The sequence below is a fragment of the Salmo salar genome, chromosome 01 (genome assembly GCF_965601325.2).
Source record: "Salmo salar chromosome 01, fSalSal1, whole genome shotgun sequence".
NCBI classification, from domain to species: Eukaryota; Metazoa; Chordata; class Actinopteri; order Salmoniformes; family Salmonidae; genus Salmo; species Salmo salar.
In genome coordinates, this window is record NC_138291.1 from 47851092 (window position 1) to 47866607 (window position 15516).

Consider the following 15516-nt stretch of genomic DNA (forward strand, 5'->3'; position numbering starts at 1 on the left):
TCAGAATTTTTTTCATAAACATGCTTATCTAAATTCTCCTCAGTTCTTTTTCAAGCACACTCATCCGCTTTTCCCGGATCAGATGGATGGGATTTTCCTAATAACGATGCTTCGGCCAGATAAGCGTCAATGCGTGAGCAATTTTCCAAAAGCAGCAAGTGGGTGTGTAAATACAGTATATGTTGTCATTCGGGAGTTTTTCCTAGACACTGATCTAAGGTAAGTTTTAAGTTTCCCCTGACCTTAATTTGGGGAGTTTAGGCTGGTCCTAGATCTGTGCATATGTGTTCGATACGAACCCTACAGGTGGGAGGGGTCAGAAAGCGCACGAAAGAAGGGAGTTAAAGGAAGAGAGAGAAGGAGACTTGGGTAGGGGGAGAACAGTCATTCAGATTCTGCTGCGCTTGAAACGCAAGCCACCTTCCTCGCAGTTTTGCGTCGCAATAACTTCTTACTAACTGACTGAAATCAAAACGTTTTCTCGACAAAACTGTAACCCATTTCAACGTCTGAAAAATAACGGCAGGCTCATGGATGCGTCTGGAAGTGTCTTATCGCATTTACAAGAATGATAAAGGGAATAGCAGCTGCTTTTGGACATATTTGAAGGGAATATAAGTGGTATCAATCAGGGGACTAATAATATAGATGTTGAAGTGACGGTTTGAGATACCGTCTCACATCCCGCTGTAGCCTAACTATGGGTCGATAGTATGGACTTATCCGATTCTGGAGAGGAAGAGTGCGTCACGGCTGATAGGAATTTACTTCCACACTATTGGTGTGGAATAAAAGTTCATTGACAAACGGGAGGATTCTGCCGCATCACTTTTTTGTTGTTTCTTACGAAGGCATGGCGGGTCCAGTTCTGTTTCTTGTGCTGTGGGTCTTGACATGGTCCGGGGCGGTTCGGTGTGCTTCGTACCCGCAGCGGTATAATCTCTATTCGGGACAGACCCAGGCGCAGCCACAGAACGGCGCCCGGGCAGCGAGCAGACACAGGTAACACACACACACATACACACACACACACACACACACACACACACACACACACACACACACACACACACACACACACACACACACACACACACACACAGACACACACACTCTCTCTCTCTCTCTCTCTCTCTCTCTCTCTCTCATCGCACTCACTCTCATGTCAAAGGGTACTGAACACTCACTCTCATCGCAATCACTTTCACGTCAAAGGGTACCAAACATCTGGAAGGAGCTGATGCTGATGCGTCAGCGACAGATCCCAATTCTGTGAAAGGAGTTGCCTTGAAATGTGTGTCTCATTTGCAGTGCAGGTGTAACATGATAAAGGAATTTAGCACTAAAGAAAACAAGATATTGTTTTTAAATGACCCACAGCCATTATTCTCTATACGAAACTGAACTATTAGATGTTTTAAGACCAAAGTGATTTTTTCTTTTTCTCCCATGTAGTCTAAACTCTAAATATCAAAGATTGTCAGCTAGAGTAGTCTCTCCCTCTCTCTCGCTCTCTCTCTCTCTGTGTGGCTGAGAGTGAGAGTAAATGTAACACAGATGAGCAGTCCTTCTCTCTTCCAAATGTTCCATGAAAACTGTCTCTTTCCCCCTCACTGAGCAGATCTGAAAAGAGCTCTATGGAGGAGCCACAGTGTCTAACAACCCCAGAGAAAATTAATCAGGCCTGGTGTTGCTATAGATGCTACAATATAGGTATGCTACAAAAGGTCTGTTTCAGTAACCTTCACAACTGTCTTCAGCTATATTGATGATTTTCTGCCCTCATAAGAGCACTACTCACAGTCACACATGGACAGAGGTGCACTTGCTTGGTTATGTTTTCTCTCTTTCACTCTGCCTCTCTATGTATCCCTCCCTCCTCATCCCCCTCCTCCTCTCCATCCCTCTTTTGTTCTCTCTCTCTCTCCGTCCACACACACACACACACACACACACACACACACACACACACACACACACACACACACACACACACACACACACACACACACACACACACACACACACAAACGCACACACCAACCTACAGATATGTCTGGGTTATTGGCAGTGGAGTGTTGCTTGTGGTGAGGAGTAAGGAGGAGAAGGGAGTTTCTCCCAGGCGTGACGTGTGATGTACTGTATGGGTTACCCGTCGTCAACGGTGACACAACACTGTCCCAGAAGCTGGGCTCGCAGGCCAGATATACTGTAGATGACCATGTCAGCGAGGACCCAGGACACATACAGGGGAATCTCAATTGCATTTCCTTGATTCTGCACGTCCTCTCATCCTCGCATCTTTCTCAAAACCCATTGGATGTGTAGTGTGTGTGTTTGTGCTGGTGCACCTGCGTACGCATGTGCATGTGTTTACATGTAAGTGTGTGTATGCACATACTCTCTCTGGTAGTCCGTCGGTTTCAAAGATGATGACTGGTGCAGTCACTTCGGAGTATGTATTAGTCATGCGCAGATCAGCAGTTTTTTCACCTGCACCCACAAGCAATTTCTAATAACCCATCCGCAGCCGCCCGACTATATGTGATAAAGGGAAAATTTGAGGCCTGCACCCGACGCGCAAATATAGAAAATGTGCTGTACAGTTCCCTTATTATATTATTAACATTTATTGAACAATTACTTTTACTTCAACATTTCTTAATTTATTTAGTGAACATTTAGGCCTATTGAAGAGTAGCCTAATGTTTTGCAAAAAATAAATATTCAAACAATTCCCTAAATTGACACCTTGCGCATGCTTTTGTGAAAAGAAAGTTTAACAATACATCACACCTTGCGTATGCTTTCATGAAAACGCTTCCACACTAATGCCAGATAATAAAATAAAAAAAAAAACTTAATGTAGCCTATAGATATGAATTGCACAATAATTATACATTTATGGAATTTTTGTATGCATTGTTTTTACTTTATTCAAACTACACGCCACAAAACCGGCATTCATCCACACAATATTTTCTGACGCTAAACCTGACCTGTCCCGTACATATAACCGCTTGGACTACGAGTTATGAATCAACCCGCACATCACTGTGTGTGTGTGTGTGTGGGAGAGATAGTAAAGCGACTGTGACCCCGGTTCAGAGGGCATTGGGAGGGCATGACATGGATCTCTGACCTGAGGAGTATGAATGTGACTCCCTGACTTAGAGTTAGATAAAATAGATCTATACTGAACAAAAATATACTGCTCAAAAAAATAAAGGGAACACTTAAACAACACATCCTAGAACTGAATGAAAGAAATAATCTTATTAAATACTTTTTTCTTTACATAGTTGAATGTGCTGACAACAAAATCACACAAAAAATAATCAATGGAAATCCAATTTATCAACCCATGGAGGTCTGGATTTGGAGTCACACTCAAAATTAAAGTGGAAAACCACACTATAGGCTGATCCAACTTTGATGTAATGTCCTTAAAACAAGTCAAAATGAGGCTCAGTAGTGTGTGTGGCCTCCACGTGCCTGTATGACCTCCCTACAACACCTGGGCATGCTCCTGATGAGGTGGCGGATGGTCTCCTGAGGGATCTCCTCCCAGACCTGGACTAAAGCATCCGCCAACTCCTGGACAGTCTGTGGTGCAAGGTGGCGTTGGTGGATGGAGCGAGACATGATGTCCCAGATGTGCTCAATTGGATTCAGGTCTGGGGAGCGGGCGGGCCAGTCCATAGCATCAATGCCTTCCTCTTGCAGGAACTGCTGACACACTCCAGCCACATGAGGTCTAGCATTGTCTTGCATTAGGAAGAACCCAGGGCCAACCGCACCAGCATATGGTCTCACAAGGGGTCTGAGGATCTCATCTCGGTACCTAATGGCAGTCAGGCTACCTCTGGCGAGCACATGGAGGGCTCTGCGGCCCCCCAAAGAAATGCCACCCCACACCATGACTGACCCACCGCCAAACCGGTCATGCTGGAGGATGTTGCAGGCAGCAGAACATTCTCCACGGCGTCTCCAGACTCTGTCACGTCTGTCACATGTGCTCAGTGTGAACCTGCTTTCATCTGTGAAGAGCACAGGGCGCCAGTGGCGAATTTGCCAATCTTGGTGTTCTCTGGAAAATGCCAAACGTCCTGCACGGTGTTGGGCTGTAAGCACAACCCCCACCTGTGGACGTCGGGCACTCATACCACCCTCACGGAGTCTGTTTCTGACCGTTTGAGCAGACACATGCACATTTGTGGCCTGCTGGAGGTCATTTTGCAGGGCTCTGGCAGTGCTCCTCCTGCTCCTCCTTGCACAAAGGCGGAGGTAGCGGTCCTGCTGCTGGGTTGTTTCCCTCCTACGGCCTCCTCCACATCTCCTGATGTACTGGCCTGTCTCCTGGTAGCGCCTCCATGCTCTGGACACTACGCTGACAGACACAGCAAACCTTCTTGCCACAGCTCGCATTGATGTGCCATCCTGGATGAGCTGCACTACCTGAGCCACTTGTGTGGGTTGTAGACTCTGTCTCATGCTACCACTAGAGTGAAAGCACCGCCAGCATTCAAAAGTGACCAAAACATCAGCCAGGAAGCATAGGAACTGAGAAGTGATCTGTGGTCACCACCTGCAGAACCACTCCTGTATTGGGGGTGTCTTGCTAATTGCCTATAATTTCCACCTGTTGTCTATTCCATTTGCACAACAGCATGTGCAATTTATTGTCAATCAGTGTTGCTTCCTAAGTGGGCAGTTTGATTTCACAGAAGTGTGATTGACTTGGAGTTACATTGTGTTGTTTAAGTGTTCCCTTTATTTTTTTGAGCAGTGTATAAACGCAACATGCAACAATTTCAAAGACGTTGAGTTACAGTTCATATAAGGAAATCAGTCAATTTAAATAAATAAATAAAGTCCTAATCTATGGATTTCACATGACTGGGCAGGGGCGCAGCCATGGGTGGGCCCGGGAGGGAATAGGCCACCCACTGTAGAGCCATGCCCAGCCAATCAGAATTAGTTTTACCCCACAAAATGGCTTTATTACAGACCACCCGTAATCTTTATTGCTCCACACTGCCCTTTCCCACCTGGACAAATGGAACACCTACGTAAGAATGCTGATTTTTGCCTACAGCTCTGCGTTCAACACCATAGTGCCCTTCAAGCTCATCACTAAGCTAAGGACCCTGGGATTAAACACCTTCCTCTGCAACGGGATCCTGGACTTTCTGATGGGCCGTCCCCAGCTGGTGTGGGCAGGCAGCAACACACTGACCCTCAACACGGGGGCCTTTCAGGGGTGCGTGCTAAGTCCCCCCTTGTATTCCCTGTTCACCCACAACTGCGTGTCCGTGCACGACTCCAACACCATCATTAAGTTTGCCTACGATACGACGGTGGTAGGCCTGATCACCGACGACAATGAGACAGCCTACAGGGAGAAGGTCAGAGACCTGGCATTATGATGCCAGTACAACAACCTCACCCTCAACGTCAGCAAGACAAAGGAGCTGATCGTGAACTACAGGCACACCCCCATTCACATCGACAGGGCTGTAGTGGAGTGGGTCGATAGCTTCAAGTTCCTCAGTGTCCACATCACTAAGGACCTATCATGGTCCAAACACACCAACACAGTTGTGAAGAAGGCATGACAACACCTCTTCCCCTTCAGGAGGCTGAAAATATTTGGCATTGGCCCTGAACAGTTAATCAAATGGCTATCTGGACAATATATTTTTTTTGCACTGACATTCTTGTTCTGGCTCTATGGACACTCATTGGACTCTACCCACACACTCAGACATACTACACTGACACTCCAACACACACATACGCACACATTAAGAGTACATTTCAGTTGACTGTAATTTCGTTAGTTATGTGTCACAGAATTCTTCGTCGTCTGACGATATAGCGAAATCGCTGTCGGAGAAAGTGGACCAATACGCAGCGGGTTGCGTGTTCAACATCATAATTTATTAAATGAATGAGAACACGTGAAAACAAGAACAACGAATGACAGTTTCGCAGGCTATACCTAGCAGTGCAAAAAACAACTACGCACGAAACACAAAGACAAACACACCCTACTATATAGGACTCCCAATCAAAGGCAACTCAACACACCTGCCTTCAATTGGGAGTCCAACCCCAATTAACTATACATAGAAAAACAACCCTAGAACCTATACCAACCACTAACACACCCTACTACACCACACACAAAACCCCATAATACAAAACAAATATACCTCTGCCACGTCCTGACCAAATGTAATACAACTAATACCTAAATATTGGTCAGGACGTGACATTATGCTCCAATTTTCCCTCCATCTTGTGGCAACATCAGTTCAGTCCAATAGTTTAAGTCCAATAGTTTATTTTATTTTTCCTAAGAAAAAGAGATATGCTCTCTGCAAGGTTTTGTATATCTTTCCTATCATATGAACATCCATTTTTCTGACTCATCTAAGATTCCCTCAAGGTAGCTCTGATGTCCGAAAGATTTTAAATCGAAATTTCGTAATATGTAACTTTTTATGTTGCATGTATTTGAAAATATCTACATTGGTCAGTTCAAAATTGCTTTTTAATTATGTAATGGAAATAAATCTATTTCCTCTTACCTCTTACATTTACGGTTTCTATGCCTTTAGCTTTCCATGTTGACCAATTTATCGGTGAATTATGTAAAGCTATCCAAGGATTGTTCCACAGGGTTGTGTTTTTAGGGCGTGATATTGGTTCTTGTAGAATACGTTTCATTTTTTTCCATATTGTTATAGTGTTCTTAGCTATGAAGTTGTTAATGTTCTTAGCTTTATCCTTTGAAAATTCTGGGAATGAGCATGCACATCTTCAGTATGTACCCATTGTTTCTCTTTAGTACATTTAACTATACGTCGTAAGTAAAAGCCTTGGGTAGCGAGTTCATACAATTCCAAGTCTGGAAGGTTAAAATCACCCTCAGACTTAGGGAGATGGAAAACCTTCCTTTTTATTCTATGATTTTCATTTTCCCATATAAAGTCTGTTTTGACCGAGTATACTTTTTTACAGAATGTCTTCATTGGGTAATTGGTATTACCGAAAATACTTACAAAAACATTGGCAACCATGCCATTCTCAAGAGGTTTATTCTACCTGGAAGAGTCATGGGAAGATTATTCCATTTAATTAGATATGCTTTCATATTGTTGAGTAATGGAATACAGTTATCTTTATACATTTGTTGTTTGTTGTCACTTATTAAACATCCTAAGTATTTCATATTTTTTGTGGTCCACTTAAAGGATTTCTGTAGTTTGTGAGTTACTCTTTTTATTTTTCCTATTGCCATTATTTAATTGTTTTGTCTTCTGAATGACTGAATGGTCAATGGGTTTGACTCGTGATGCATGCATAAAATATACATTTGAAAGGAAAGCCACAAACCATAATCAAATTTATCAAAGAATGCAGCAGTCAGATGAAACGGATTTTATGCTGAGAGATAATGAAAGATGAACTTCGCAGGGCCCTCTGCTAAACTCTCATGTTCTGCTCTGCCAAATGTTTGAGCTCTCATGTCAGCTCTCATCTCAACTGTGTGGGCAGGCAACACTTGCCGATAATAAGGTGTAAGTCTTGGAACTTTCTCAGGGTGTATGATTTTCTGTCCACTTTACAAACTATAAACTGTAAATGTATACTTTACATTTCCCACGAGCTGATGTGCCACGAGTGTTTTTCCAAAATATGAATCATCGTACTAGAAAATGTAGGCAAATTACTTACTTTGAAGAAGGAAAAAAATAATTGATTAAAAATCCTTTGAAGTGAGACACAGGTATGGATGACACCAGTCCAGCCCCTACACCATGCTGCTGACAGGTTTCTAATGGTTAATAATGGCCAGACACAGTGGACCAAGGGCTTGACTGGTCCACAGATTTATGAAGCGTCACCAGAGGAGGTGACCAGAGGTCATAGGTCAAGAGTCAAGGGACAATGGTCAACACACAGGTGTCCTGTTAAAATGATGACCTCCACCTGGACACAGTAGTTGGAGGGCAGGTAGAAGTTCTTTGTTGACACAGATGTAGGATCAGCTAACCCTCGCCTAATCCTATTTTCTTTGGAGCAGGGGTGCACAACACCTTGAAGGTAGCAGTGTCTGCTGGTTTTTCATCTTTGCTTTCTAATCTGAGACTGATTACCTCATACACGGACAACATGTGTGGAGTATCTAGTTGATCAATGACATTCTCTGGAGAAAGGGTCACCAGCAGGACTCTGGCTCATGAGGGCTAGAGTTGGTCACCCCTGATTTAACAACATATTGCCAGCCATATTGAAACCTGGCAAGGGGAATCGGTGTGAAAAGGCAAGATGTTACCAATTCAACAGTTTAGACAGTTATTTGATTTATTTGATCTCAGGCCAAGAGTTATAGTGGGACACACTAGACATAAAAATGGTGTCTGTGTTTGGGTTGTGTGTTCCTATATGAGTTTATAACTGATTTGTCGTTCCCCTGGCTACATTCAGGCATTACAATGTAAATTTACTTTTAATCTGTCTGTCTGCGTATTTCAAGACATGGCATATGACATGGTAGTGATATACCCGATGGTTTGGCCGGTTTTCTTCTAATCACTCATCTTGAAAAAACAGATACTAAAAACATAGAAATCAATCAATCCACCATTATTAAAACAATGGAAAAATGAAATGATTTGTTATTTAAATATTGAAAGTGTCTGAGCTATGGAGAGAAACAAAATGGTGCAGTTTCAGGTGGGGGTGTGTGCTAGTGAGTCATTTATAAGACATTTATGTCAAGGCCTCTGGAAATAGGCCACGGGCTATTATTGCATGTTTTGACAAATTTAAGCAAAAGGAAATGACGAAGAACATGGGCAGAGAACTCAGAAACACTGATTTTGGAATGAATGATCACTTCCCCACCGAGATCAACGAAAGGAGAAAAAAACTATATCCCATCATGAAGGAAAAGCGTTGCCTGAATCAACAAGTCTCCATGGTGATGGATAAACTTTATATCAGCGGGCAATTGTATCGGGACTCTAGAGTAACTCCCTGGCTATTTTAATTTAATGTTCAAATTAGATTTTGTGTGTTGTAGTGTATCATGACAACTTCAACTATAACGAATACATGCTCTATTGATCTTCACTTGATAAGGAAAGGGTTGCATATACAGTGGGGAGAACAAGTATTTGATACACTGCCGATTTTGCAGGTTTTCCTACTTACAAAGCATGTAGAGGTCTGTAATTTTTATCGTCCTGGAGTGGTCTAGCCAGTGTCCAGACCTGAACCCAATAGAAAATCTTTGGAGGGAGCGGAAAGTCCGTATTGCCCAGCGACAGTCCCGAAACCTGAAGGATCTGGAGAAGGTCTGTATGGAGGAGTGGGCCAAAATCCCTGCTGCAGTGTGTGCAAACCTGGTCAAGAACTACAGGAAACGTATGATCTCTGTAATTGCAAACAAAGGGTTCTGTACCAAATATTAAGTTCTGCTTTTCTGATGTATCAAATACTTATGTCATGCAATAAAATGCAAATGAATTACTTAAAAATCATACAATGTGATTTTCTGGATTTTTGTTTTAGATTCCGTTTCTCACAGTTGAAGTGTACCTATGATAAAAATTACAGACCTCTACGTGCTTTGTAAGTAGGAAAACCTGCAAAATCGGCAGTGTATCAAATACTTGTTCTCCCCACTGTAGCTCAGGTTAATGTATGTAGCCTTCCCAACAAAATACATGAGGTTTTTAACTTGGTCAAGATAAATAATATTCATATTTTGGCTTTGACCGAAACGCATTTAGATGCATCTGTAAATGATGGGCAGATTAACATTCATGGCTATAGTCTACTGAGAATAGACAGGAATAGGAATGGTGGGGGTGTAGCACTGTACATTCAGAATCAGATACCTTTTAAGAGAAGGGATGACCTTAATGTATGTCAAGTGAAGGCACTATGGGCTCAGGTACATCTGCCTCACCAGGCAGCCATATTGGTGGGATGTGTGTATAGACCTCCTAGTTCTAAGGTGTCCTATCTGGATGACTTATGTACTGGTTTTGACCAGGCCACAGATAGCAACAGAGATGTATTTATCTTGGGTGATTTTAATATAAATTGGAAGGATCACAATAATTCGAATAGAACAAAATTGATGAGATATGCCAAGAACTGTGGTTTGAAACAAATGGTTAATGATATTACTAGATCATCAATTAAGTTGGGTCATCGTTCAGACACATGCATTGATCTGATTTTCTGTAATATACCATTGCAATGCTTAAAAGCCAGATCAATGCCAGTGGGCTGGACAGACCATAATATTGTGACCATAACCATGAACACCAACGTTCCAAAGAAACCCCTAGGATTGTGGTCAAGAGAAATTTTAAAACATTTAATCATGAGCTATTTCTAAATTATTTGGCTGCTGTACCCTGGGAGCTGATTTATCTAGAGGATGATTTAAATCACGCTACAGAATGTTTTATTGATTTGCTCACTGAGGTAATGGACCATCATGCCCCAGTAAGAAAGAGTACAGTTGGTGTTCGTCCATCTCCATGGATTGATGATGAACTGGGTGAGGCTTTTTCTCAAAGAAATATGGCAAAAGTCTTAGCAGCCAAGTCAAAATTAGAAATTGATAAACAGAATTATAGAACATTACGTAATTATGCAGTTAAATTGAATCGAAAGAAAAAAAAGTAATTTTACAACAATGTTTTTATTGATTGTAAAAATGATTCTAAAAAGGTATGGAACACAGTTAAGGGCTTACTTGGTACATCTATCTCATCATGCCCATCTAGTGTGGAGGTTGACGGGAGAATAATAACAAAACCAGTTGATATTGCCAATCATTTTGCAGATTTTTTTACAAAAAAAATGTATTTACTGAGCAACAATGTAAACATACATTCTTCCAAACAAGCTTTTGTCCAATGGATTGATGTTCATCTTATGAGCAACAAGGTCTGCTCTTTTAGTCTGCAGACGGTGTCAGTGGAGGAGGTGTTAAACCTATTGAAGTCATTACCTGATGGTAAATCTACAGGTTATGATCTTATGGACAATTTTTTGCTTCGCTGTGCTGCTCCCCAGATTGCAGTTCCACTGAGATACATATTTAATTGGACACTGGAAAAGGGGATGTTTGCAAATGTATGGAAGCATGCGAAACTGTGTCCTATTCCGAAAGACTGCAAAGAACCCATTACTCCTGCCAATAGTCGACCAATTAGTCTACTCCCTACACTCAGTAAGATATTGGAGGGTATTGTGAGTAGACAAATATGGGAGTACATGGAAAATAATGATCTGATTACAGCCAATCAGCATGCTTATCGCAAAAACCATTCCACTAGCCACTGCATTGGTTGACATGACTGAACAGTGGCTCAATCCTATGGATAATGGCAAGTTTGTGGGTGTACTATTTTTAGATTTCAGTGCAGCATTTGATTTAGTGGATCATGAAATAATTTTGACAAAATTAATGCATTATGGTTTTAAGGAGGTAGCATTGAATTGGGTACAGTCATATCTAACTGACAGGAAACAGTCCACCTATATCAATGGTTCATTTTCTTCCCCTCATGTGTTAAACTGTGGAATACCACAGGGCAGCTGACTTGGGCCACTTCTTTATTTAATATATACCTACGACCTTCCCTATGCCTTAGCTGAAACTCAAACTACTATATTTGCAGATGATACTACAATTTATGGAGCAAGACAATCGGTTCAACAGGTACAGCAAGCTTTACAAGGAGATTTGGAGAATATCAGGGAGTGGGTTTGCCAAAACAAACTTGTTTTAAACACCAAGAAAACCAAAGTTATGTTTGTCTGTTCCACTAGGAAAAGGCCAAAACAGCATGGGATACAATTAAGTATGGGAGGAGTACTAATTGAAGAAGTGGCAGAAACCAAACTATTGGGAGTGCAGCTAGACAACTGCATATCATGGTCGTCTCAAATAACTCATCTATGTAAAAAAAAATATTAAAACAGCATGCATAATCAGAAGGATAGCTAAATATTTACCAGGAAAAATTCTTCAGCAAATAACACAAGCATTAATTGAGAGTCAGGTGAACTACTGTTCTGTCGTCTGGGGAAATGCATCATCAAGTGAAGTTAGGAGGTTGCAGATTGCACAGAACAAAGCAGCAAGGATTGTTTTAAGGTGGAGATATGGTTCTTCTGTTGCAGTCATGCGCAATGTTCTTGGTTGGTCATCAATCGACAAGATAATTGAAAAAAAACATGCTTATTTTATTTCATAATATACATCATTTAAAACGGCCAAGTTCTATTCACAATGGTATTCAGTTGGTAAGAGACAGACATTCTGTAAATACTAGGAATAGATTGTCCACCATCTATGCGTTATCCAGACAGAAAAGAGAAATAGGCAAAAGAACATTTCAATTTAGAGCAATAAAGAAATTGAATAAATTAACTGAGCAAACCAGAAACCTTTCAATATATACATTTAAACAGTATTTTAAAACGATTTAAATATATTACATAGAAATGTTGTGGGACTATAGTAGATGAAGAATCAATATTTTTTAGATTGAGTATTTATTGGGTCATTATTTTAGTATATTATGTATGTTTGTAATAGTGTGTTATATGTGAAAATGTGTTTGTATTATAAATTGTATTTTAATGTTTAAGGACTCTTGGAAGATTAGTCCAAATGGGGACTAAAAGAGATCCAAATAAAAATAAAACAAAATCACGTATACTCCCTCTCCGGCCTCTAGGTCATCAGGCTGCTGATTATCCTGCACACCTGTCACCATTGTTAAGCGCACCAGCGCCTCATGACACTCACCTGGACTCCATCACCTCCTTGATTATCCTCCCTATATCTGTCACTCTCTTTGGTTCTTTCCTCAGGTGTTATTGACTCTGTTTTAATGTTGATGCGTTGTTTGTGTTTCGTGTTTCGTGTTCATTGTTTCTTTTATTTATTAAAACACTCACTCCCTGAACTTGCTTCCCGACTCTCAGTGCACTCGTTACAATTTGTGAAAATTCCATAGCAATATATAGTGGGAAAGCGGCCGTGTGTTTGGACAATTAATAGTCACTGCCGTAAATACAAACCTAACAAAAATATCTGTCCTGTCCAGAACCGGAGTCTACGCAGACCGGTGCACCATAGCCAATCAGAGCTACAGTAGGCCTAAATGAGCCATTTGCCACACGGGCCTGCCATTATTCACTCTGAACTGGACTGTGTGTTTACAGGCAATAGCAACAGCGCAACTTTAGATCATTAGAAGGCATTCACCAAAAGCCACTAAAATACACTCAATGGAATTCTGCAAATATGTAAATACCACAGTAGTTCTCTTAAATTTGGGAACTTCACAATCCTAATGATCAAATAACCATGAAAAGGTATGCTTTTCTCCCTCAGTTGCCTATCCACATAAACAACAACAAGATCAACAACTAATGCTAGCCAGAGTGAGATGAGCTAAAATCTAACAAGGGAACATTAGATAAACCCTCTCAAACCTTTTCAGCTAGTTGGCCGTCAAAATTGCACTGATAAACTATGTGGAATAGTTGCCACTGCAGCTGCAGCCAGTGCATGCTGGGCTAAAATCTAACGAGGGAACATTAGATAAACCCTCTCAAACCTTTTCAGCTAGTTGGCCGTCAAAATTGCACTGATAAACTATGTGGAATAGTTGCCACTGCAGCTTGCCTGCCAGTGCATGCTTGTCCCAACCCACGTTTTGACAACTGAATGGGAACTTGCTTGCCTGCCCGCCCATTTGATCGATGCCAAATGCATTTGATTGACAACTAAGAGATATGTTATGTGGACAACAGTCGTTCAAGTTCAGCAAAGCTAGCTAGCAAAGGGATTCGCATTTCTAGCTAGCTAACCAAATGACACCTGCAGCATTTCTAGCTGTAGCCAACGAAAATCTAAATGACTGTGGAAAAAGTCAGTCACTCACCCACTCCTCCAATGATAGGACATCCTCCCAGCAGCTAGCTAGCTAATATTAGGCTTCGTGTTTTTAGGTTGCTAAATAAAAAGCTAGTTACACAAATGTGACCCGTTTTAAGAAACTAGTCATATGTTGCACGTCGCTACTTCAGAGGAGAGGCATTTGGGATTTTTATAAATTTTTAATCAAAATGCGTTTTGGCAGAAATGCCTTCTGGAACATGTAAACTTTCATGTGCCTTAGTAACAAACTTGTATGTCATCTGTAAATACAAGTAAAATTGTTAAATGATGAGTCTAGTTTGTTTAGCTATGGAAAAATACAGGAACCTTCCCGCTAGCCGTGATTAGCTGAGATAATGGAGGGACTGGACATGATGAGAGATGAATTCGGGTTGGTCTCCCATGTAGCATACTTCTGTCTATTACATGAGTTGTTAAGTATGTGAGGATAAATCTGTCTACCGCAGCTTTATTTGAAAGATATCATGAAGAACTGAAAAAGTTTTGCTACTGCTCTCAACATTGCTGCCCTGAAGTTAATAGCACTATTGACAAAGCTCAGTGGGAAAACATTGTGATGCTGACTCTCTCTCTCTCTGACTCTGAAAATGAATCAGACAATGAGGAAATCTCTGATGTAAGTTAAAAACATTTCAATTGAACCAGACATTTTAGAGTCTTATGAAAATGGTGGGGGGAAAACGGTGTCATTGTCATGGAAGAAGTTGAAATCCGTGGAATGTCCAGTGGAAGCAGAGAGATGATCGCCAAATGCGGAGAGAATCCAAAAAGAGAACACAGAAAGAAGGCTGTTGTATAAAACGTATGTCTCTGGAGCTTCAAACTAAGGGCAACCATGGCATCCGTGATAGAGGGAGAAGCCCTCATCCATGTATACAGCTACATTTTCAGATATTATACATTTCTAATTTTATCAAATTAATTTTCATTGCAAGTTAAAGCGTACTGTTAGCTAGCTAGCTAAAGTTATGTGTATGATCTGTGTAGGAGCTCTAGAAAGAGGCCCAGTTGTTTTGAACGTGGCATTAGAGTTGGGATTATGGTTAATGTTTTTGATAGCTAACTACATGTCTAAACAAAAGACTCCACTATGCAAGTAACCATTTCACTGTAACATTTCTGTATCCTGTGCATTTGACAAATAAACTTAGATTGTATTTGATATAGTGTGTGTGTTTACCAGAGACGGCAATGTGAAGAACAACATGACCTGCACCAAAATCAGATTAGGATATAAGCCAAGGACTAGATAAAGTGTATTTTTGCTACAACTTTTTGCCATACTTTCATCACTTAGTCTTGAAATCTTTTGTTGTTTACTACACTGTGAATCCTTAAAGAGATGGGTGGGGCTAAGGCTTAAGAGTGGGGTTATAAATTCAAAGCATAATTACTTTCTCATTGTTCCTCAGCTGTAGTGTGTGATATACCAATTTCTAGCTCGGAGTCGCTACATTTATGTAAAAAACACAATTTCAAATTTCGAATCCAGTTGGTGA

At 41.1% G+C, this 15516-nt stretch overlaps 1 protein-coding gene across 1 annotated transcript in view; it reads left to right on the forward strand.

Annotated features, from left to right (window-relative positions):
* Window positions 1-345: 345 nt before the first annotated feature.
* Window positions 346-15516, forward strand: part of LOC106603011 (EMILIN-1-A) — a 66323-nt gene continuing 51152 nt past the window's right edge. The window contains exon 1 of the mRNA XM_014196114.3: window positions 346-1002. Within this exon, the coding sequence (XP_014051589.2) occupies window positions 854-1002 (149 nt within the window). The 5' untranslated portion in view covers window positions 346-853. The remainder of the gene's footprint in view (window positions 1003-15516) is intronic.